Source organism: Entelurus aequoreus, linkage group LG14, assembly GCF_033978785.1.
Source record: "Entelurus aequoreus isolate RoL-2023_Sb linkage group LG14, RoL_Eaeq_v1.1, whole genome shotgun sequence".
NCBI lineage: Eukaryota > Metazoa > Chordata > Actinopteri > Syngnathiformes > Syngnathidae > Entelurus > Entelurus aequoreus.
Genome location: NC_084744.1, coordinates 13,602,442 through 13,627,541, shown reverse-complemented (window position 1 = coordinate 13,627,541; position 25,100 = coordinate 13,602,442). Strand labels below are relative to the sequence as shown.

At 39.0% G+C, this 25,100-nt stretch overlaps 2 protein-coding genes across 7 annotated transcripts in view; one reads left to right on the top strand and one right to left on the bottom strand.

Moving 5' to 3' along the window:
- LOC133664396 (collagen alpha-1(IV) chain-like) overlaps window positions 1-25,100 on the bottom strand; it is a 151,113-nt gene that overhangs the window by 49,049 nt on the left and 76,964 nt on the right. For 2 of the 3 annotated variants that reach the window (XM_062068976.1, XM_062068978.1), the window contains one exon: window positions 18,164-18,340. In XM_062068976.1, coding sequence (XP_061924960.1) covers window positions 18,164-18,226 — 63 coding nt within the window. In that variant the 5' untranslated portion in view covers window positions 18,227-18,340. Of the gene's footprint in view, window positions 1-18,163; window positions 18,341-18,811; window positions 18,940-25,100 lie in introns of those variants that run through there. The other variant, XM_062068979.1, reaches the window with a different exon arrangement.
- Window positions 18,503-25,100, top strand: part of col4a2 (collagen, type IV, alpha 2) — a 112,813-nt gene continuing 106,215 nt past the window's right edge. For all 4 annotated transcript variants that reach the window (XM_062068967.1, XM_062068968.1, XM_062068966.1 and 1 more), the window contains exons 1-2: window positions 18,503-18,756; window positions 18,830-18,884. In XM_062068967.1, the coding sequence (XP_061924951.1) occupies window positions 18,722-18,756; window positions 18,830-18,884 (90 nt within the window). In that variant the 5' untranslated portion in view covers window positions 18,503-18,721. The remainder of the gene's footprint in view (window positions 18,757-18,829; window positions 18,885-25,100) is intronic.

The window sequence follows — 25,100 nt, the reverse complement described above, 5'->3', positions numbered from 1 at the left end:
TCCCTCTGGATTCTGGACTGCCTCCCCCGATCCTCGACCCCTACTTTGACACGGACATTGTTGCTTCTCTCCAGCCCCCGACTGCTTGCCTGCCCACGGACAACCTTCTCACCTAGCCCCCTCGGACTGACGAAAGATTCACCCAACACGCACAGACAACAAACCCCGGTAACTTTCATATGGTTAATTCTACACATCGTCTTGCACCCATCACTTGAAGTAGCATACACATCCTACACATTCATCAGAAGGTTTAAATCAGGGGTGTCTAAACTTTGTCCACTCAGGGCCACAGACTGAAAAATCAAAGCATGCGGGGGCCATTTTTATATTTTTCCTTTTTTAAAACCAATACAATATATAGGTTGGGTTTTTTTTTAACCTGTATGGCTTTCCTCAAGTTTGGTCCCTGGTACCCGGAAGGGTCTCAGTCATAAAAAATGTTAGAAATAAGTCATAAATTATAATTTTTTCATTTAACGCTTGAATCTCGATATCAACTTCAGGTCTGTCTGTCGTTATAACGTTTTTTTAAATGTTGTTTTTATGTTTATGGCCTTTTTGTCAAAACCCTTATTTATATGTTAAACACACAAACTATGCAACATTTTCCCCCAAAACTTTTCAAAGTGAAATATTTGATGTGAAGTAATTGGAACCTTAAATAGGTCAATAATTCATAACAATAAAAAAAGAAAAACAATAAGTGTTGAAAATAAGCCAAATTTATATATTTTTTACTTTTAATGCTTAAGTCTGTAGATCTGTTGATTGTAAGATTTTATAACTTTTTCATTTTTTTGTTTGTTTGTTTGTTGCCCTTTTTGTGAAAGAAAACTTTGTTTCGCACAAAATATGCAATATGTTCCCCCCAAAATATTTCAAAGTGGAATTGTTCCAGTGAAGTAATTGGAGCCTTCAATAGCATGGCAGCTTTGTGTTATTAGTGTCAACATTGCCACTTTTTCTTGTTACATTTCACCTGTTTACTCTTTTATTACACTTTTTTATGTTTTACATTTTTATCGTACTATTTTCAGAATGTGCCGGGGGCCGTTAACAAATTAGCTGGGGGGCCAAAAATGGCCCCCGGGCCGCACTTTGGACACGCCTGGTTTAAATAAACCTGTTAAGCCTAGTCCTGCCGTGGTGTCGTCTCCTTCCCCCGCCATACATAACAGAAACTTGCCAAGGGACATGTAACCAAATATCAACATTGCTGTATGTATACTTTTGACCCAGCAAATTTGCATAATAGATTGATAAAAGAACCAAACTTCATGATAGTTTTTTGTGACAAACAAGTATGTGTTCCAATCACTCTATCACAAAAAATAAGTCTTGTAGAAATTATTGGAAACTCAAGACAACCATGACATTATGTCCTTCACAAGTGTATGTAAACGTTTGACCACGACTGTATACCGTATTTCCTTGAATTGGCGCAGGGAATATAGTATTCACACGTCTAGAATTACTGCCGGGTCAAACTCGTTTCTCAAAATAATTAACGCATGCTTGGCCTTATCGCCGGTTCATTATTAACGCCGGATCAAATTCGTTTCGCAAAATATTAATTTTATTATCGCATGTCTACAATTTTCGCCGGGTCAAACTCGTTTCGCAAAATATTTAGCATATGTCTAGAACTTCCGCCGGGTCAAATTCGTTACGTCACGAGTGACGATTTACCTGTCCTCATTTTCAAAATGGAGGAAGCTGATTTCAGTAGTTTGCAATCGCACAAAGGAAAAAAGATAAAGAGTTATTCAGTAGGATTTAAGGTCCAAGCTATTGAATACCGGTACAGTATGCTAAAAAGAACAGTAAGCAGCTATGTTTTATTAATATACCGTAGCTGCGTGTGTCAAATACGGTATGAGTCATTAAATGACTCCCGCCTCCTGGTGGTAGAGGGCGCTAGTGATCCTTCTTGCGACTTCCGGTACTGCAGAAGAAGTGACAACACGCAGCAACAGATCGTCTTTTTTTTCCTCTCGCCTGAACTTTTAACATGGAGGATTACATACCGGTATCTAAAATAAAACAGTTTTCTAAACTGGACTTTCAATCGAAGCAGGAGGTAATAATTAAAGGAATATCTCCATCGAGACAGAGAGACTTTTAAAACTGAAGAAAGAAAATAAGGAAGACTTCTATAAACAAGTTATCGATGCTTTTGGTCAGAAGGAGCTGCAAATGGACTCCATTTATAAGTACAGGTAAGACCATAATAACATTTTTTTTTATTAAATGTGCTTTTCATGATGGTATGCTTACATCACACTCAAAGCGCACGCCTAAATTTACCGCATTCCTTCTGGTAAACGCCGGAGTGAGAAGAGGTTTTAAAATAATTAGCGCATGCACAGCCATCCCGCAGGCTTCCGGTAAACGCCGGAGTGACAGGAGGTTTTAAATTAATTAGCGCCCCTGCGGCTATTCAAGGAAATACGGTATACGGTAAAAATATAATACATTATTGACTGACCACTTGACTGGGCCTTATTCTCTATCTTGCACCTGTCACAGCGATGGAAGCTGACTGAGAACAGCTGAAGATGAAAAGCAGCCAAAACGTTGTGAGTGCAGCAGGTCATGAATCTCCGGATGCCGTCACCAGCATCTTTATTATCATCTGTCAGCTACAACAAATGGACGTGCAGGTCAAGAGAGGACCTGATGATTTGTGACCACATTCCGTCAATTGTGAGGCTCAAAGCACTTGTCACCTCTCTTCATCACTCGCCATCTACGTGTCACACTATCAATCAAAACGCCCCCACCCTCTTCAGGATAACACGATTCAAAGAGATGATATCCAAGAATTGTCATCCCGGGAGCAGAGAGGAGTTTTGTGTGTGAAAAGTCGAAGACAGCTGTGACAAGTCGCAGCGAAGCGACTGGACCACAGGGAAGTGTTGGGCGGCGGTGAGATGGATCCGTAAAAGATTTGGCTACGGGGCTCCTGGATAAATAAGCCCAGATGGTCTCAGGTTGGAGAACATATGCCGGAAAATACAACAAAATACTTGAACTCGGGCTGGTTGCTAGAGAGACGCAAGTGTTAGCTGTTCTCTCCGAGCTTCCTTCCAGGGCCGGCCCCTGGCGTAAACGCTCTGTGGTTGTTTAGGGCCACAACCATTAGGGTCACTTCATCAACGTGGTCGTCGTGCGCTGCAGGTGTTACCTTGTTGTACTTTGATGGACTAACTCACCTCGTGGGTACAATTCTATTTTGTTTCTGCAAAACTTTTATTCAGTGGCAAGTAGGGTTGTACGGTATACCGGTATTAGTAGAGTACCGCGATACTAATGAGTCATATACGGTACTATACCGACTCTAAAAAGTACCGGTTCACCACCCCCCGCATCCCCCGTCGTCGTCACGTCGTGACATTTCTTTCTTTTACGAGCAGACGAGCATGTTCGGCAGCACACAATCACAGAGTACTTACAAGCAGACACAGTGTGTAGACAGAAAAGGGAGAACGGACACATTTTGGCTTAAAAACTAACGATAAAGGTGAAGTTATAACACTGAAACGCCCTCAGGAAGAGGTGCTTTAAGACATGGCTAGCTAGCCAGCGGCTAAAGTCCAACCCCAGTCAGCAGTGTTTTAGCTACTTCTAAATCACTAATCCTCGCCTCCATGGCGACAAATAAAGTAAGTTTCTTACAAGTATCATCCCTGCAGGACGAGGAATAGCTAAACATGCTTCACTACACACCGTAGCTCACCGGCGTCAAAATGTAAAAACAAACGCCATTGATGGATCTACACCTGACATCCACTGTAATGATACCAAGTACAATAGCGTATCTAGATCGATATTTTTTATTGTCACAAAATATTTTTTGCTTTTTTAAAAATTTATATTATGTTTATAAACTCAGGAAATATGTCCCTGGACACATGAGTACTTTGAATACGACCAACGTATGATCCCGTAACGACTTGGTATCGGATTGATACCCAAATTTGTGGTATCATTCAAAACTACTGTAAAGCATCCAAACAACAGAAGAATAAGTGATTATTACATTTTAACAGAAGTGTAGATAGAACACGTTAAGAGAGAAAGTAAGCAGATATTAACAGTAAATGAACAAGTAGATTAATAATTCATTTTCTACCACTTGTCCTTAATAATGTTGACAAAATAATAAAATGATAAATGACACAATATGTTACTGCATACATCAGCAGCTAAATTAGGAGCCTTTGTTTGCTTACTTACTAATAAAAGACAAGTTGTCTTGTATGTTCAATATTTTATTTAAGGACAAACTTGCAATAATAAACATATGTTTAATGTACCCTAAGATTTTTTGTTAAAATAAAGCCAATAATGCAATTTTTTGTGGTCCCCTTTATTTAGAAAAGTACCGAAAAGTATCAAAATAATTTTGGTACCGGTACCAAAACATTGGTATCGGGACAACACTAGTGGCAAGTCAACATGTCCTTTGTAATGGTTTTAGTTCGGTTTAGTAGCATCGCGACCGTGTCCATTCAAAACCCCATACAGATATTTGCTAATTTAGCCTCGCTTTGAACGCCGTCGTTGTGACAAATTTACAGCCGTGTTTCTAAAACTACCTAACTATTTGAGTTCATATTGTGGCCGGAACCGTTTACCCCAAGATATAATGTCTAAATAACATTAGTTTTTTTCAGTTTTTGTCCATTTATTGTGTATTGTTTACTTTTTCAAATAATGCCGAAGCGGCATAGTAGTTTTGAATTGGCTTCACTTTTCTTTCCCGCTTGGACCTGTTAACCATTTCTCTTATCCTTTCATAAAAACTTTGGACACTACCTGGAATATAAACTCAACATGACTACTCAATATATCTGATTGAACTAAATTGTAGTTGTTTGGCTTATTGTTCATACCTGATTCTTTATAGTTAATACACATATATACATAACTTGTAAAATATTAATAACACATTATTTCTTAATATCTAATAAAGAACATACTTGAACTGCACTGTTGTTGGTTTTATGCGCACACTCAGCCAAGTCTACTTCTGGTCGGCAAAAGTAATACAATTAACCCTCACTGTTAATTGGTTCCAAACCGCAATAAAATTCCTGACGGTTAGTGTTACCATTTGATACTGTAGTTATTGTAGAACTCTGCTTCATTACCCCACTAGTGATGGGCACCGTGCTAATTTTGGTTACAATAATCGTGACATTCCTTGTTGAGAGTTAAGTTGATGGATGAGAAGCTTGTGAGTTACTGGTGATTCTGACTTTTTTAGCATAATGATAATCTTTGTGTTATATTGTTCAAACTGTGTTGTAACTAGAGATGTCCGATATTATCGGCCGATAAATGCTTTAAAATGTAATATCGTAAATTATCGGTATCGGTTCGGAAATGATCGGTATCGGTTTCAAAAAGTAAAATGTATGACTTTTTAAAACGCCGCTGTACGTAGTGGTACACGGACGTAGGGAGAAGTACAGAGCGCCAATAAACCTTAAAGGCACTGCCTTTGCGTGCCGGCCCAATCACATAATATCTACGGCTTTTCACACACACAAGTGAATGCAAGCATACTTGGTCAACAGCCATACAGGTCACACTGAGGGTGACCATATAAACAACTTTAACACTGTTACAAATATGCGCCACACTGTGAACCGACACCAAACAAGAATGACAAACACATTTCGGGAGGACATCCGCACCGTAACACAACATAAACACAACAGAACAAATACCCAGAACCCCTTGCAGCACTAACTCTTCCGGGACGCTACAATATACACCTCAACCCCACACACCTCAACCTCCTCATGCTCTCTCCGGGAAACCAAAGTCTTTGGGTTCCGGGGGGAGTATGGTTGCAAAGCTGAAACTTAAAGGAATTGACGGAAGGGCACCACCAGGAGTGGAGCCTGCGGCTTAATTTGACTCAACACGGGGAACCTTACCTGGCCCGGACACGGAAATGATTGACAGATTGATGGCTCTTTACTTCTTTTTTTTCATGTTTTTCCTAATAAATTCAGTTTACAAAAAAAAGATAACATTTGAGGCGCTGTGGCTTAGCCTAGCGTATAAAATAAAATATATCACAAAATAATTAGAGTCTGCAAAACAACGTGTGACTCTTTCTACTTCCTCTCTTGTTCACACATACGCACTATATGTTTATGACATGCGGTCTGGGTTGGATTTGGTCCCTTTGTATCACCAAACTACTGTAATAAGAAATATGATCCAGATTGTCAGAGGTGTGTTAAATAAAGTACAGTACTGGTATTGTTGTAAAGCTGGCACATGGAAAACCTCCCGAAAATTGTCAAAGTGAATTTGAAGTGAATTATACTAAATTCCAAATTCCAAGCTGCTGTTTTGAGGCATGTTAAAAAAAATAATGCACTTTGTGACTTCAATAATAAATATGGCAGTGCCATGTTGGCATTTGTTTCCATAACTTGAGTTGATTTATTTTGGAAAACCTTGTTACATTGTTTAATGCATCCAGCGGGGCATCACAACAAAATTATGCATAAAAATGTGTTAATTCCACGACTGTATATATCGGTATCGGTTGATATTGGAATCGGTAATTAAGAGTTGGACAATATCGGAATATCGGCAAAAAAGCCATTATCGGACCTCTCTAGTTGTAACCAATGAGAACATGTTTTAAAACAACCACTTTTAAAATCTCCAACAACATAGTGATGTTAATCAAATACTTCAATGAAAATCCATTTAAAAACGGCGAAGAAACAGAAACACTTGTTATCAGACAGCGACAATTCAAAAAGGACGTTATCATTTGCAACACACAGGGTCTAGAAAAAAAAAGTGGGCCGCAGCCGCCACACCGCCTGAGCATGAGGGTCACAAAAGACTAATCTCTGTCGCTCATGAGCGCCTGTCAAAATACAGACACAGCGACACGATCGCAACTCTTCCAAATGTAGGCATTTTTACAATGCTGAGAACCGGAGGTCAGGAGGGTCGCGCCTTCCCAGGCTGCGCTGCTTGGCTGGTGGCCTGTCACAGGGAGAAGGCCAGCTGTTGTCTCAGTAGGGCGGGGGAGTTGTTAGTAGCTCCGTGTGATGGGATGCTAACCCAAACGACAAGCGTTGGCCCGGCTCACTTGAGATGTCCGACAGATTTAGGAATCTCTTCCGAGGCATTCCGCAAATGTCACGGCTTCCCTTGGGCCAAACCAGGACTTGAGGCTTACATTTCCCACCAGCTACCGGGTGAACTTCCAACACATACCACACACAAACACTCCTGCGGGAATCTGCTAATCAGCTAAGCTGGAATCCTCCTCCTCCTCTTTCTCCACAAGGACTCATTAAGAACACATTAGTGACCACCAGGGAAGAGAAACTATCCTGGAACCACAGAATGTCATTTCTGAATTCGGAATGATTTGAATTGGTTGAGAAAAATGGAACTAAGTAAGTAAGTAAGTAGTAAGTCGATAAAATCACAAAGCGCTGTACAAAACATAGGTGAAGTAAGACAACAATTCAATGAAAACAACAGGGGCAACATGATAAAAAGGATACAAAGTGGATTAAAATGGATAGTTAAAAGGTGCATTAACTAAAAGCTTTACTAAAAAGAGAAGTTTTCAAATGTTTCTTAAAAGTTTCAACACAGTCAAGATCACGAAGGGACTGGTGCAAATTCTTCCAGAGTCTGGGAGCTATAGCCTGGAATGCCAGGTCTCCACGGGTTTTTGGGATCTTTAGAAGACCCTGGCCTGAAAACCGGAGGCTGCGCCCTGGAGCGTAGGGGCGTAACAAATCAGTGATGTACTGAGGGGCCCCACCATGCAACGCACGGAATGTCAGGACTAAAATGTTCAACTCAATGCGAAATTTAACTGGAAACCAATGAAGACTGGATAAAATGGGGGTAATATGGGCTGTTCTGGGCAGCACGGTGGAAGAGGGGTTAGTGTGTCTGCCTCACAATACGAAGGTCCTGAGTAGTCGTGAGTTCAATCCCGGCCTCGGGATCTTTCTGTGTGGAGTTTGCATGACTGCGTGGGTTCCCTCCGGGTACTCCGGCTTCCTCCCACCTCCAAAGACATGCACCTGGGGATAGGTTGATTGGCAACACTAAATTGGCCCTAGTGTGTGAATGTGAGTGTGAATGTTGTCTGTCTATCTGTGTTGGCCCTGCGATGGGGTGGCGACTTGTCCAGGGTGTACCCCGCCTTCCGCCCGATTGTAGCTGAGGTAGGCTCCAGCGCCCCCCGCGACCCCGAAGGGAATAAGCGGTAGAAAATGGATGGATGGATGGATGTGCTGTTCTTTGCGATGAGGTGGCGACTTGTCCAGGGTGTACCTCGCCTTCCGCCCGAATGCAGCTGAGATAGGCTCCAGCACCACCCGTGACCCCGAAAGGGACAAGCGGTAGAAAATGGATGGATGGAAGGGCTGTTCTGGGTGCACCGGTCAAAAGTCTGGCAGCCGCATTTTGTACGGTCTAAAATCTCTTTAGCATTGGCTTGTTGAAGAGAGTGAAAAGAGAATTGCAATAGTCAATACGAGATGAAATGAACGTGTGAATGATCATTTCCAGATCCAATTTTGACAACAGATTTCTCACTTTAGAAATATTTTTGAGATGATAAAAACAGTTTTTGGTCAGTTGACGACAGTGACCCTCCAAAGACAATGACTGATCAAACATAACCCCAAGGTTTCTGAGGCTGCTTTTAACAGATGCACCCAGAGCACCAAGGGAGTTCTTGATCAGGGGGATCTTTTTATCAGGAGCAATTATCAGAGTTTCCGTTTTGTTTGAATTTATCTGGAGAAAAATTTGAGGACAACCGACTAACATAAATTCAGATTATTTTTTTTTGAATGGGAATTGCGTGTTATGAAAAATTTGTAATTACAGAAAAAGTGTGGAATTTTGTGCACAACAGACGTAATGAACGGTTTGCATCGGTTGGAATGTTGAAGTAGTAAAAAAATCTAATGGAATTTGAGTTAGGGAAATTTGGGAATTACAGAAAATGTTGTAATTAAGGAAATTGATAGCCCAGATGTCCTATCACTGGAATTTATGGATATTTGTGCACCATGTCCACGAAGGACCTAAACATTCTGACATTGGAATGGTCTGAATTGGTGGAGAAATATGGAAGTACGGCTGTACCCCAACTTACAAATACGAGTATTTTGAGATATGTGCAGTCTCTCTGCTTTGAGTTATGCTTGAAGTTGCAAGCATAATTTGAGTTACGAGCCTTCCCGCTGCAAGATGGCATAGCTAATGCTACAGTAAATGCCATAACATCTGCCCCAAACATCTGGTCTTAACATTAAAGTTAAAGTACCACTGATAGTCACACACACACTAGGTGTGGTGAAATTACTCTCTGCATTTGACCCATCCCCTTGTTCCACCCCCTGGGAGGTGAGGGGAGCAGTGAGCAGCAGCACTGGCCGCACTCAGGAATCATTTTGGTGATTGAACCCCCAATTCCAACCCTTGATACTGAGTGCCAAGCAGGGAAGTAATGGGTCCCATTTTTGTAGTCTTTGGTATGACTCGGCCAGGGTTTGAACTCTCCACCTACCAATCTCACACTCTAACCACAAGGCCACTGAGCAGGTTTGCCGGTATTAGCTTTTAGCTATAGATCAACATAACTTTTTTTTCCAACGCAGTCCATCTTCCACATCTTTCTCCTACTGAGATTTGCTCCTCAACCCGCGGCTCGGCTTCCTCCGCACGCCTTTGGCTGCTTTGGATTGGATTGGGACCGCTTAGTTTGTACTGCTATTATAGTTTTTTTTAAACAGTATTTCTTATCTAAAAGTAACTTTTTTTAAAGTCATGTTACATGTTAAAATTGTGCTGTTTTGTAGAGCCGAGCGAATTGATTCAATTTCAATTATTTCAAGGGCCGGGGCTAATTTGAAATAAGAGTGTTTTGAGTCACCAGCTCTGTCGTGGAACCAATTGAGCTCAGAAGTTGAGGTTCTACTGTAGTAAAAAGTCTCAAATTCCAATGGAATTTGAAAAAAAAATAAATAAAAAAATGTAGCAATGTGAAAAATAAATTGACATCATGTTTTGAATGAGCGATCTAGTTTGAATGGTTGAATTGGTTGATAAAAATGATAATGAAAAGGCAACTGTTTGCCCAGACTGCCTTTTCAATAAAGGCACCACAACTATGGAACTCTCTACCTGACACTTTGAAAAGTATACCTGCACTTGTCACTTTCAAAAAACAAACAAAATTGTGGCTAGTTGAGCAACAATCGTGTTCCAATGTTTAGTTTTTACTAATTTTTACTAATTCGTTCTTATAAAGTTTGCACTTTGTCTGTGTTATTATTATTATTATTGGCTTTTATCTAGTTTGCACTTTGTCTGTGTTATTACTATTATCATTATTATCAACTCACTCTATTTTTTATTTTCCTATTTTAATGATGTTAGATCTGTGTTGTTGTTGTTGGGGACAAGTGTTGTAAATTAGATTTGGCTACAAACACTATGATGCATACATTGGATGACTGTTTCAGACATCTATGTTTCTGTACCTGTCCCTATTTCAAATAAACCACAATATATATACACTACCGTTCAAAAGTTTGGGGTCACCCAAACAATTTTGTGGAATAGCCTTCATTTCTAAGAACAAGAATAGACTGTCGAGTTTCAGATGAAAGTTCTCTTTTTCTGGCCATTTTGAGCGTTTAATTGACCCCACAAATGTGATGCTCCAGAAACTCAATCTGCTCAAAGGAAGGTCAGTTTTGTAGCTTCTGTAACGAGCTAAACTGTTTTCAGATGTATGAACATGATTGCACAAGGGTTTTCTAATCATCAATTAGCCTTCTGAGCCAATGAGCAAACACATTGTACCATTAGAACACTGGAGTGATAGTTGCTGGAAATGGGCCTCTATACACCTATGTAGATATTGCACCAAAAAACAGACATTTACAGCTAGAATAGTCATTTACCACATTAGCAATGTATAGAGTGTATTACTTTAAAGTTAAGACTAGTTTAAAGTTATCTTCATTGAAAAGTACAGTGCTTTTCTTCAAAAATAAGGACATTTCAATGTGACCCCAAACTTTTGAACGGTAGTGTATATATAATGCATCAAGTCCCAACGTCAATGGGAAATTGTGTTATAGAAATGTGGAATTACAGAAAAAGTAGGATATTTTGGACTGTGTTTAAGACATAAACCAGATGTACTGACTGAGTTGAATGTTTAGAACTTGGAAATGATTGACACGGTTAAAAATGCGAAAGTACTTAAATGGCGAAATAAGAATACTTTGTATATACCCTCAATATGAAACAAGAAAGAAAATAAAAAACATAAGACATAATCTATTTGTGCTAAGAATAATTTGGTACAGAAAAACACAACAAAGATAAGAAAAAGTTGTGCTATCAAGTAGGTAGAACCAAGCAAAAGGTTAAAGGAGGGGCATTCTTGTGGTCCTAAAGTTATTGCATGTAAGTTCAGGTTGCATAATGATGTGGTTTTTATACTAAAAATGAATTCATGGTCTTAGTTCAATAGCAGCCATTGTGAAACCGACCAAACCAGACTCTCAAAGTTTTGTCCTGTGGAATTGCACACAAAGGAAGTGTAATCAGTGACAATGTATGCAAGCTTGAGTCAATGTTTAACTTGAAATATGCGTGTGACGACATGACCCTTCATGCGTCATCACGCTACTCCTCACAACACAGTCAATAGTCCAAATAATCCACTTTTATTGGTGTCATCGGATCAGCCACGAGATGTTCTGCCAAACTTCCTCGTCCCCCAGTGTTCTTCATCCGTCCAGATGTTGCATGTCACTCTTGTGTTTCTTGGAATGTGGATAAGCTGCCTCCGCTACTTTCTTCAAGCCCACATATTGGCACACTGGGAAGAACCTGAATCATCAACAATTTCTAGAAAATAACCCCCCCATAATAGCTGTTACTTCCTCTTCTGGAGTCTGTTTTTCATCTTCTTGACATGGACGGGAGATGTCCACCAACATCTCCGCCCCCTCACCTGTACGTGCGCTACGTTTGTGTGGGTGAAGAATGTTCTGGAAACAAGTGTGATGGCCCCAAAGCTTTTAAGCAGACTCATGGCCATTACAACAAAGGACCAACAAGTCTGGGTTTCATCGAGGCAACCAGACTATGTTCCGCAAAAGTGGTCTTTATAAAACAGTATCACTTCATAATAGTCCCTAAAAGAAACCGGGTGACCAGATTCAAGACCCACTATGAGTTGGAGACCAAAATGAAGAGAAATGCAAGTCATTGCTGAAGAAATGTCAAGATGAATTTCCAGCAATTTGATCAAGACACTAAACCAGTGTTTTTCAACCACTGTGCCGCGGCACACTAGTGTACTGTGAGATATAGTCTGGTGTGCCGTGGGAGATTATGTAATTTCACCTATTTGGTTTAAAAATATTTTATGCAAACCAGTAATTATAATCGGCAAATAAAGTGGCGTTGTTGAGTGTCTGTGCTGTCTAGAGCTCGGCAGAGTAACCGTGTAATACTCTTCCATGGCAGCCGGTAGCTAATTGCTTTGTAAACATCCTATCTAATGCTTAAACCAAAAATAAACAAAAGGCGAGTGCCCCTAAAAAAGGCATTGAAGCTTAGGGATGGCTATGGAAAACGAAACTAAAACTGAACTGGCTACAAAGTAAACAAAAACAGAATGCTGGACGACAGCAAAGACTTACAGCGTGTGGAGCAGACGACGTCCACAAAGTACATCCGTACATGACATGACAATCAACAATTTCCACACAAAGAAGGATAGCGTCCGCACAACTGCTACAGGAAAATACCAACAAAACAGGAAAAGCCACCAAAATAGGAGCCCAAGACAAGAACTAAGACACTACACACAGTAAAACACCAAAAAACTCCAAATAAGTCACGGCGTGATGTGACAGGTCGTGACACTTACTTTGAGACAAGAGCTATAGTGATGCATGGTTGGTTATGGTTTGAATTCATATTCAACAATTGCAAAAACGACTTTTTACTGTCAATATCAACTACCGAATTTACATTTTTAATGTTTTCTGCTATTGGTGTGCCTCAGCATTTTTTTAATAAACAAAAATGTGCCTTGGCTCCAAAAAGGTTGAAAAACACTGCACTAAACAACAGAGCCTGCTTCCACCCAGCAGCACAGTACAGTACAGGTTCTGTTTGACATAGGGATAGGTATCTTTCTCACTTGGATCGATACGGTTCCAATTTCCGGTACCTGCAATCAAGACGTACTGTCAAGCAACAAAAACTATGTTTTTATTTTATAATAAAGAAGGCATACAAATGTTTAAAAAAAAAAAAAAAATGCAATTGTTCAAGAATAAAGATAAGAAAAATCTGATTCATGAGAATCAAAACATATCTACTAAGAGGAAATTATTTTAATTTAAAGAGGAAAAATTGAAAGATAATAAAGTTTATTATTACAAGAAAAAAATTCATAATTCACAAGAATGAAGATTCCTTTTTTTAATAGCGCATATAAACATATTTTTAAATATGAAGCACTTTGTCCTACATTTTATATGCATGAAAAGTGCTATACAACTAAAGCTTGATTGATTGATTGATTGATTGATTGATTGATTGATTGATTGATTGATTGAATAATTGATATCAAGTGTAAGTGTTTGGGGCCGAAGTTGGGTTATGTGGGATATGGGGCCCTTCAGGAGTCCTGTGTATCGGGGCCCAGATTTTGCTGCTACGCCCCTGCATACATACACACACATAGGCCAAGAGGAAAAGGGAAGGGTAATTTTCTAGTAATACAAGGAATAAACGGAATTCATGAGAGTAACGTCGTAATCTTACGAGAAAAAAGTGGTTGTACGAGAAATAAATCTAACATAGTTTAGATATGTAAAAGTGAAAGAATAAAAATGGGATAATCCGGGGGAAAAAATGTTTGTGATTTAGGACAGTGGTCCCCAACCACCGGGCCCGATTGGTACCGGGCCGCACAAGAAATTAAAAAAAAAAAAAAAAAAAAAAATGTTTATTAATTTTTTTTTTTTTATGAAATCAACATAAAAAACACAATATATACATTATATATCAATATAGATCAATACAGTCTGCAGGGATACAGTCCGTAAGCACACATGATTGTATTTATTTATGTAAAAAAAAAAAAAAAATTTTTTTTTTTTTTTTTTTTTTTAAATACACCCCCCCCCCCCCAAACGGTCCGTGGGACAAATTTTCAAGCGTTGACCGGTCCGCAGCTACAAAAAGGTTGGGGACCACTGATTTAGGAGAATAAAGACTTTTTGAATGTATGACACTTTTTTTTTTTTTTTAACTAAAGGCATAACATAACAAGAACATAAAAACAATTCAAGAATTAAGTGGTAATACTGGAAGAAAAATAGTTGTATTTTATAAGACTAAATTTAAAATATTGCAAGAAAACACCTGCAGTTGTTCAAGGATGTAGTCGAAACAAATGTAAAAAAAAAAAAATCATTATTTACTACAATCAAGACGTACTGTCAAGTAACAAAAAATATATTTTTATTTTATAATAAAGAAGGCATACAAATGTGTAAAAAAAAACAAAAAAAACTGCAATTGTTCAAGAATAAAGATAAGATCTATCTACTAAGAGGAAATTATTTTTTATTTAAAAAGGACAAATTGTAAGATAATAAAGTTTATTATTATGAGAAAAAGAATCATAATTCACAAGTTTTTTTATAGTGCATAGAAACATATTTTTAAATATTTATATGCATGAAAAGTGCTATACAACTAAAGCTTGATTGATTGACTGAATTATTGATATCAAGTGTGAGTGTATGGGTTATTAAAAGTAAAAGTACCACTGGTTAAACCACTGATAGTCACACACACACTAGGTGTGGTGAAATTACTCTCTGCGTTTGCCCCATCCCCTGGGAGGGGAGCAGTGAGCAGCAGCGGTTGCCGCGCTCGGGAATAATTTTGGTGATTTAACCCCCAATTCCAACCCTTGATGGGAGGTAATGGATCCCATTTGTATAGTCTTTGGTAGGACTGGGCCGGGGTTTGAACTCACGACCTACCGATCTCAGGGCGGACACTCCAACCACAAGTCCACTGAGCAGGCTATTAATTAGTTGGATTTTATTTTAGCACTGTTTAACACAATTACTTCTTCATCATTTTTGTTTTTTTGAGTCCCTACTTTTGCAGTATCCTTGACCAGTGTTTATTTTTGTATTTATCCTTGATAATAGTCTTTGTGACTAAACAGATGCTTTCATAACATTTGACAAGGTTTATTGGGGCGGTATAGCTCGGTTGGTGGACTGGCCGTGCCAGCAACTTGAGGGTTCCAGGTTCGATCCCCGCTTCCACTATCCTAGTCACTGCCGTCGTGTTCTTGGGCAGGACACTTTACCCACCTGCTCCCAGTGTCACCCACACTGGTTTAAGTGTAACTTAGATATTGGGTTTCATTATGTAAAGCGCTTTGAGTCACCAGAGAAAAGCGCTATATAAAAATTGTTACTCCCTCCGATGTCTTAATCAAGGCTCAAGTTGTTCGTTTTTCTCCCACAGACATTTATTTTCAGCCACGCCTTCTTCTCGTTAACAACGATGCCAAAACAATGCCAAAATAATGCCATCAGAACTAATAAATAACAAAAACAGAACTTACAATTAGTCTGACATCAAATAAAAGAAAACACATTGATTTCACATACATTATCAGAAAGCGTCATACCTCATTGGCCTCACAAACTCCGAGGGAATAAAGTTTCTTTTGAAGCCGAGACTATTAACCTCTTCCATCAAATTCTTGCTGTCTCATGCTGCTTCCCTTATTCCGTCACATATTAATTGTCCCCCCAACAATGTGACCAATCCGGAACAAAAATTATGTTCCCCTCCAATTTACATGGGTTTTGTAACAAAAAATAGAGTTAACATATACTTGCATGAAATTACCATAGGAAATACATTTTTAATCACATTATATGTAAATATGAACTTATATTTATACATTGTATTTATTTATTCTAACCAACTATGAAATTATATAACATATATACTAGGGATGTCCGATAATGGCTTTCTGCCGATATCCGATATTCCGGTATTGTCCAACTCTTAATTACAGATACCGATATCAACCGATACCGATATATACAGTCGTGGATTTGACACATTATTATGCCTAATTTGGACAACCAGGTATGGTGAAGATAAGGTCCTTTTTAAAAAAAAATAATAATAATAATATTAATATAAATAAATTCAAAACAATTTCTTGAATAAGAAATAGAGTAAAACAATATAAAAACAGTTACATAGAAACTAGTAATTAATGAAAATGAGTCAAATTAACTGTTAAAGGTTAGTACTATTAGTGGACCAGCAGCACGCACAATCATGTGTGCTTACGGACTGTATCCCTTGCAGACTGTATTGATATATAATGTAGGAAGCAGAATATTAATAACAGAAAGAAACAACCCTTTTGTGTGAATGAGTGTGAATGAGGGAGGGAGGTTTTTTGAGTTGGTGTACTAATTGTAAGTGTATCTTGTGTTTTTTATGTTTATTTAATAAATAAAAAAATTTAAAATAAAAAAATAAACGATACTGATATCAACCGATACCGATATCAACCGAGACCAATATCTACAGTCGTGGAATTAACACATTATTATGCCTAATTTGGACAACTAGGTATGGTGAAGATAAGGTCCTTTTTTTTAAAAAATAAAATAAAATAAAATAAAATAAGATAAATAAATTCAAAACAATTTCTTGAATAAAAAAGAAAGTAAAACAATATAAAAACAGTTACATAGAAACTAGTAATTAACGAAAATTAGTCAAATCAACTGTTAAAGGTTAGTACTATGAGTGGACCAGCAGCACACATAATTATGTTTGCTTACGGACTGTATCCCTTGCAGACTGTATTGATATATATTGATATATAATGTAGGAAGCAGAATATTAATAACAGAAAGAAACAACCCTTTTGTGTGAATGAGTGTGAATGGGGGAGGGAGGTTTTTTGGGTTGGTGTACTAATTGTAAGTGTATCTTGTGTTTTTTATGTTGATTTAATAAAAAACATTTTTAAAAATAAACGATGCCGATATCAACCGATACCGATATCAACCGATACCAATATCTACAGTCGTGGAATTAACACATTATTATGCCTAATTTGGACAACTAGGTATGGTGAAGATAAGGTCCTTTTTTAAAAAAAATAAAATAAAATAAAATAAAATAAGATAAATAAATTCAAAACAATTTCTTGAATAAAAAAGAAAGTAAAACAATATAAAAACAGTTACATAGAAACTAGTAATTAATGAAAATTAGTCAAATTAACTGTTAAAGGTTAGTACTATTAGTGGACCAGCAGCACGCACAATCATGTGTGCTTACGGACTGTATCCCTTGCAGACTGTATTGATATATAATGTAGGAGCCACAAATATTAATAACAGAAAGAAACAACCCTTTTGTGTGAATGAGTGTGAATGAGGGAGGGAGGTTTTTTGGGTTGGTGTACTAATTGTAAGTGTATCTCGTGTTTTTTATGTTGATTTAATAAAAAAACAAAAAACAAAAAAATAAAAAAACGATACAGATAAAAAAAACGATACCAATAATTTCCGATATTACATTTTAAAGCATTTATCGGCCGATAAAGCAGCAACAAAAATGATTCACTTCACAGTTCACTTCACTATCCTGTTCAACTGTAAGACGGTTGGATGTACTGCAATTATTGAACACAAGGGTCCCTTCAGGAGTCCTGACTCCTGAGTATAGGGGCCCAGAATGTGCTGCTACGCCCCTGCGTGCATGCACACACATAGGCCCTGCCCCACACCCCATGAAGAAAAGGGAAGGGAGGGTGAGGCAGCAGGATGACAGCAGCAATAGAAGAGTGACATGAACTCTGCACAAACTATCATGTCATTCCATCAAAGCCGCAGTAAAGTGGCAGCAGGCTTGCATCCATTAGAGCATGAAAGGCACGGATGCATGACCCATGTCACTACCAATGTAAACAACATATAGAAATACAATAAAGCAGTTTTTTGGTGTGTTAGAAACAAAGACTAACCTCAGCGGTGGCCAGCTCCACGCTGGATGAGAGAGCCGCCAGCAGCGGCAGCAGCAGCAGCATCTCGGCGGCTACGGATAGAGCGTCTCCCCGCACACAAGCACCTCTATATCGGCCTCTCTGGTGGCTCTTCCCTCGCTTTTAGCGGCGGAGAGCGTCGGCCTGCATGTCGTTGTCCTGAAGCGATATGAAGTTGTGATCAACGCCAGGGTGGGTTTAACTTGGGGGGCTTAGTTTGCGCCACCCCTCCCCTCACGCACACCCCCCACCCACTGCAACGACCACCCTCACCCTTAACGCGCACCGACAAACACTTTTGGACTTTTCGGTGCAAGGAGAGGACCCACTCGGTTCTTGGCGGAGTATATTCCACAAAGTTGGACTTTTTTACGTCCTCTTCGATTAATCGACTGTATTCAGGCGTAATTGCAGTTTTTATTGAGAATAACGGCGCGTTTCAGTGACATTGAGGGGTCTTTGGTGCGTCCCAGGTGGGGTTTAATCATGCTTTAAAAAAAAAACTGCGCTGCGTGGGACTCGTTTTGCACAAGTGGAACTATGCGAGGGTATCGCACCAGAGTGGCGCATCTCAGGTAGGACGTTTACCCGCAAAAGTCTCCTCCAATCACAGCTCATCGTCACCGCTACCTGTGGTTCGCCTTGCAGGTTGCTGCTGCTGCTGTGCGTGGGCGTGGGCGTCCTCGCCACGGGAGTGGACGCAGTAAGTTCCCCCTTCCCGCGTGTTCGTTGAGTGTTTGTGTCACCGGCGTGTGTGAAATATTAGGTCGGGGCACGACATGCAAACCTGCAGCGTGGTTAAAAAAGATATGTGCGTTTTTTGTTTTTGGAGTGAGTTTGAAGTTGTGTGTGTATAGGATAGTGGGGGGACACGTGTGGTGTGTGAAGAGTGGGAGTGTCTAGTGTGGGTTGGCGGGGGTTTGGCCTTGGCATGCCTTTACAGTGCAACTGATTACAATTATTATACAAAAGAGTCAATGCCGGGTCTAATGATGTCCATCCATCTTCTACCGCTTATCCAATGTCGCGTTGCGGGGGCAGCAGCCTAAGCAGGGAAGCCCAGACTTCCCTCTCCCCAGCCACTTCGTCCAGCTCTTCCCGGGGAGATCCCGAGGCGTTCCCAGTCCAGCCGGGAGACATAGTCTTCCCAACGTGTCCTGGGTCTTCCCCGTGGCCTCCTACCGGTCGGACATGCCCTAAACACCTCCATAGTTAGGCGTTCCGGTGGCATCCTGACCTGATGCCCGAACTACCTCATCTGGCTCCTCTCCATGTGGAGGAGCAGCGGCTTTACTTTGAGCTTCTACCGGATGGCAGAGCTTCTCACCCTAAGGGAGAGCCCCGCCACCCGGCGGAGGAAACTCATTTTGGCCGCTTGTATCCGTGATCTTGTCCTTGAGTGTCCGCCCTGAGATCGGTATAGGTTTTCAGTCATACCAAAGACTATCAAAATGGGACCATTACCTCCCTGCTTGGCACTCAGCATCAAGCAGTGTTTCCCATAAACTGCCAAGATACCTGTGGCGGTGGGGGCGTGGCTATGGGCGTGGTCACCATGACATCATCGAGTAATTTGCATAATTTACTACAATGATATGATTTTCTCTAAAAAGGCTCAAAAAATGTATACTTACTAATTAATAATAACAGTTTTGTTTTAAACGTCCATCCATCCATCCATCCATTTTACAATATAATTACAACACTTTATGTACATATTTATATACAGATTTGAACAATAAGTTATTCACTGAAATATATTTATTAATTGTGGTTCTTACAAAAAAATATATCTTATAAAATATAAAAGCTAAAATGTCTCTTAAAGCTCTGCCCCTTTAATTAGTGCATACTAAATAATTTAACTTTAGCCTACTACTACAACCATATTATTTACCAGCAACATAAAGTGAAACAGAGGCAGAGGTGTCCTGCCACAGTAAGTAACAAATAAACAGAAAACGGTAGTGGTCAAATACAAATAAGGCAACAAGCGAAGTATCCTACACTTCTCTTTTGTAAAGTAAATCTGAACAGCCTATATGGGCATCTACATCAACTATATGATTTGCCTGAGAAGCTGGACAAGACAAAAAAATAAAAACAAAAATAAAAATAAAAATATTTGTATTTTTTAATTTTTTTAATTAGTTATTTGTGGCGGACGTTATTATTTCGTGGCGGGCCGCCACAAATAAATGAATGTGTGGGAAACACTGTCAAGGGTTGGAATTGGGGGTTAAATCACCGAAAATGATTCCCGGGCGCGGCCACCGCTGCTGCTCACTGCTCCCCTCACCTCCTAAAGGGTGAACAAGGGGATGGGTCAAATGCAAGGGTCAAATTTCATCACACTTAGTGTGTGTGTGTAACACCAAGCTCATGACCATAGGTGAGGATGGGAACGTAGATCGACCGGTAAATTGAGAGCTTTGCCTTCCGGCTGAGCTCCTTCTTCACCACAACAGATCGATACAGCGTCCGAATTACTGAAAACGCCGCACCGATCCGCCTGTCGATCTCACGATCCACTCTTCCCCACTCGTGAACAAGACTCCGAGGTACTTGAACTCCTCCACTTGGGGCAGGGTCTCCTCCCCAACCCGGTGATGGCACCCCACCCTTTTTCCTGGCGAGAACCATGGACTCGGACTTGGAGGTGCTGATTCTCATCCCAGTCGCCTCGCACGTGTCCATTACATCCATCCATCCATCCATTTTTTTACCGCTTGTCCATTTCAGGGTAGCGGGGGGTGCTGGAGCCTATGTCAGCTGCATTTGGGCGGAGGGCGGGGTACACCCTGGTGTCATTTACAGGCTACTCAACTGATTCATGGTCACACTGAACAGAAAAAAATGATATACACGAGAAAGTAGTGTTGTCCCGATACCAAAATTATTTCGGTACTTTTCTAAATAAAGGGAACCACAAATATTGCATTATTGGCTTTAATTTAACAAAACATCATAGGGTACATTAAACATATGTTTATTATTGCAATTTTGTCCTTAAATAAAATAGTAAACATACAAGACAACTTGTCTTTTATTAGTAAGTAAACAAACAAAGGCTCCTAATTTAGCTGCTGACGTATGCAGTAACACATTGTGTCATTTATCATTCTATTATTTTGTCAAGATGGTAGAAAATGAATTATTAATAGAGATGTCCGATAACATCGGCCTGCCGATATCATCAGCCGATAAATGCTTTCAAATGTAATATCGGAAATTATCGGTATCGTTTTTTTAATTATCGTATCGTATTTATTTTTTTATTCTTTTTATTAAATCAACATAAAAAACACAAGATACACTTACAATTAGTGCACCAACCCAAAAAACCTCCCTCCCCCATTTACACTCATTCACACAAAAGGGTTGTTTCTTTCTGTTATTAATATTCTGGTTCCTACATTATATATCAATATATATCAATACAGTCTGCAAGGGATACAGTCCGTAAGCACACAAGATTGTGCGTGCTGCTGGTCCACTAATAGTACTAACCTTTAACAGTTAATTTTACTCATTTTCATTCATTACTAGTTTCTATGTAACTGTTTCTATATTGTTTTACTTTCTTTTTTATTCAAGAAAATGTTTTAAATGTATTTATCTTATTCTATTTTATTAATTTTTCAAAAAAAGGACCTTACCTTTACCATACCTGTTTGCCTAAATTAGGCATAATAATGTGTTAATTCCACGACTGTATATATCAGTATCGGTTGATATCGGTATCGGTTGATATCGGGATCGGTAATTAAAGAGTTGGACAATATCGGTTATCGGCAAAAGGCCATTATCGGACATCCCTAATTATTAATCTACTTGTTCATTTACTGTTAATATCTGCTTACTTTCTCTTTTAACATGTTCTATCTACACTTCTGTTAAAATGTAATAATCACTTATTCTTCTGTTGTTTGATACTTTACATTAGTTTTGGATGATACCACAAATTTGGGTATCAATCCGATACCAAGTCGTTACAGGATCATACATTGGTCATATTCAAAGTCCTCATGTGTCCAGGGACATATTTCCTGAGTTTATATACACAATATAAAAAAAACAAAACGAAAGAAGATGTTGTGATGCCAAAAAATATCGACGTAATCAAAGTAGTATCGACTAGATATGCTACTGTTTTGACGCCGGAGAGCTACGGTGTGCAGTGAAGCATGTTTAGCTAGGGATGATACTTGTAAGATACTTACAGGGGTTGGCGGACCGGTACTTTTCAGAGGCGGTATAGTGCCGAGTATGATTCATTAGTATCGCGATACTATACTAATACCGGTATACAAAGTCATCGGCTTAGGGTTGTACCGTACGTATACCAGTACTAATAAAGTACTGCGGTAGTAATGAATTAAAATAGGTACTATGCTAACTTTGGAAAATACCGGTACTTTTGTTTTTCATGGACATGATAGCGCACCGTGGTGACATTGCTGGTAACATGAGCCGAGGCGCATGTTAGTCAACACACGTACACAGCACTTGTGAGCAGAAACAGTGTGACGATACAAGAGGGAGAATAAACACATTTTGGCTTTAAAACTAACGCTAAGGGTGACGCTATAAACACAGAAGTGCCGCTTTAAAAGTAAATTGTGTTGTACTAGTGCAATGACAATAAAGATCAAGCCAATTCATTACATTCCTAATATCGCTGGCTAGCGGCTAACGTCTCTCTGTAGTGTTTTAGCTACTCCTAAATCATTAATCCTCGCTTCATGGCGACAAACTATGTTTCTTCCAAGTATCATCCCTGCAAGACGAGGAACAGCTAAACATGCTTCACTACACACCGTAGGAGGATACAATAGCTCGCCGCTAACAGCAAACTAGCACTCATGAATTTAAACAAATGGGTATACTAATATCGACTGTAATGATACCAAGTACAAGAGCCGTATATAGTCGATGCAATGATTACATTTATATTTTTTATCATCACAAAATCTTTTGTAATTTTTTTATTGTATATAAACTCAAGAACGACATCCCTGGACACAGGGAACTTTAATTATGACCAATGTATGACCCTGTAACTACTTGATTTTGAACTAGATGAGGCAATCTCTGAAGGAATTGAAGTGAATTAGACTTAGACTTAGACTTCCTTTTTATTGTCATTCAAATTTGAACTTTACAGTACAGATAAGAACAACATTTTGTTGCATTAGCTCATGGTAGTGCGGGATAAAAAAGCAATAAGGTGCAGATATAAATAAACAGATTACTGTACGGATAAATATATTGCACTTTTGCATATGCATCCAGGTTTATGGATGCTCCAATGCTTAAGTTGTACTGAAATCCTGGAATTTTTAAAAACATTGTTGAAGTAGAGCACACAACTCCTGAACAGGCTGAATATTTTGAAGTTCGAACAGTTTGAATCAGATAAAAAATGTGGGCGTGGTGGAACTTTGAAGAAAGTCCCATTTATTTCAATGGGAATTTCCCCAAAATTTGGGAATTTCGGGAAAAGCGAGAATTTATTTGAAAATGGTAAACAAACTTGAATGATCTGAATTAGTTGAAATGGTTGGTGTTACAATTTTTCAAATCGGTCGAGAAATTTTGAAGTAGTAACAGTTCAATTGAGATATTTGTATTAAGGAATTCCTGAAATTTTGGGAAAACCAGGAATTTTTCCAGTCCAAAAAACAACTTTGTTTTTTGTCCTGATTAAGAGTAATGTTTTGACAGTGGAACAGTTTAAATGCATTGAAAAATGTGGAAGGAGTAGTCGCCAAAAAAAAGGGTGGAAGTAGGGCCTTGGAAATCTAGGAATTCTGGAAAATCCTGGAAATTTTTTGAACTTGGAAAAATTATAGTTTGAATTTCCAGGATGGTGGAATGGTTTGAATCGGTTAAAAAATGTGAAAATGGTGGAAGTTTGAAAAATGGCCAATTCATTTTGAATGGGAAAAATGGCCCGGAAAACCTGGAATTTTGGGAAATCTGGGAATTTTTGGAATTTGTCAAGGGAAAGCCCACAATTCCCGAAAAGGCTGAACAGTTTGAAGTTGGAACGGCTTGAATTGGGTGAAAAATGTGGAAGGTAGAGCGCGCCAAAATGTGGAGAAGAAGAAGTTGAAAAAGTTGAATACATAGATGAATGTCGGTGTGTGAATGCTCCAAAGCATTAATACCCAAATTGGTAGTTTCACCCAATACTTATGTAAAGTATCCAAACAAAAAGAAGAATAAGTGTTTATTACATTTGAACAGAAATGTAGATAGGACAGTCAAAGGGGAACTGCACCTTTTTTGGATTTTTGCCTCTCGTTAACAATCATTATGAGAGACAAAAACACATGTATTTTTAATTTTTTTACAATTTTAAAGATGATAAAAAAGGGCTTGAAAGATGCGGCTAATGGGAGTTATCGTTGTAGCCTTCAAAACCCTCTAGCAACGTTTTAAATACACACTGCAAGTCTATATATAATGTAGTAACATACAGTCATAACAATATGTAATATGTTCAATATTTACCGTATTTTGACCATTTTAATTATTTCCGGGACTGATTTCTTTCGCGTATAGATTTCTGTTTCTATAGCAGCGCACTTCCGACTTCTGGCCAAATGTGTGTTCCTACTTCCGGAATCTAACACGAATGTGTTTTCTAATCATGGCAGACTTGGTAACGGACAACGAAAACGACTATTTTTGGACAAATGAGGATTTACAACCTCATACTTTTGAAGCTAAATATACTGCTGCTTATAGAAGTGGGGGATTAAAGCGATTTTGACGCTTTAAATATGGAACTTGGAGCCAAGCTATTTTGACATAAATGGATTGCTTACCCAAAATCAACAGGAAACGTCCCCGGCCAGCTGGAACATATAAACAATCAAAGCAAGTAACAAACCATCGAGTGAGTCACTTT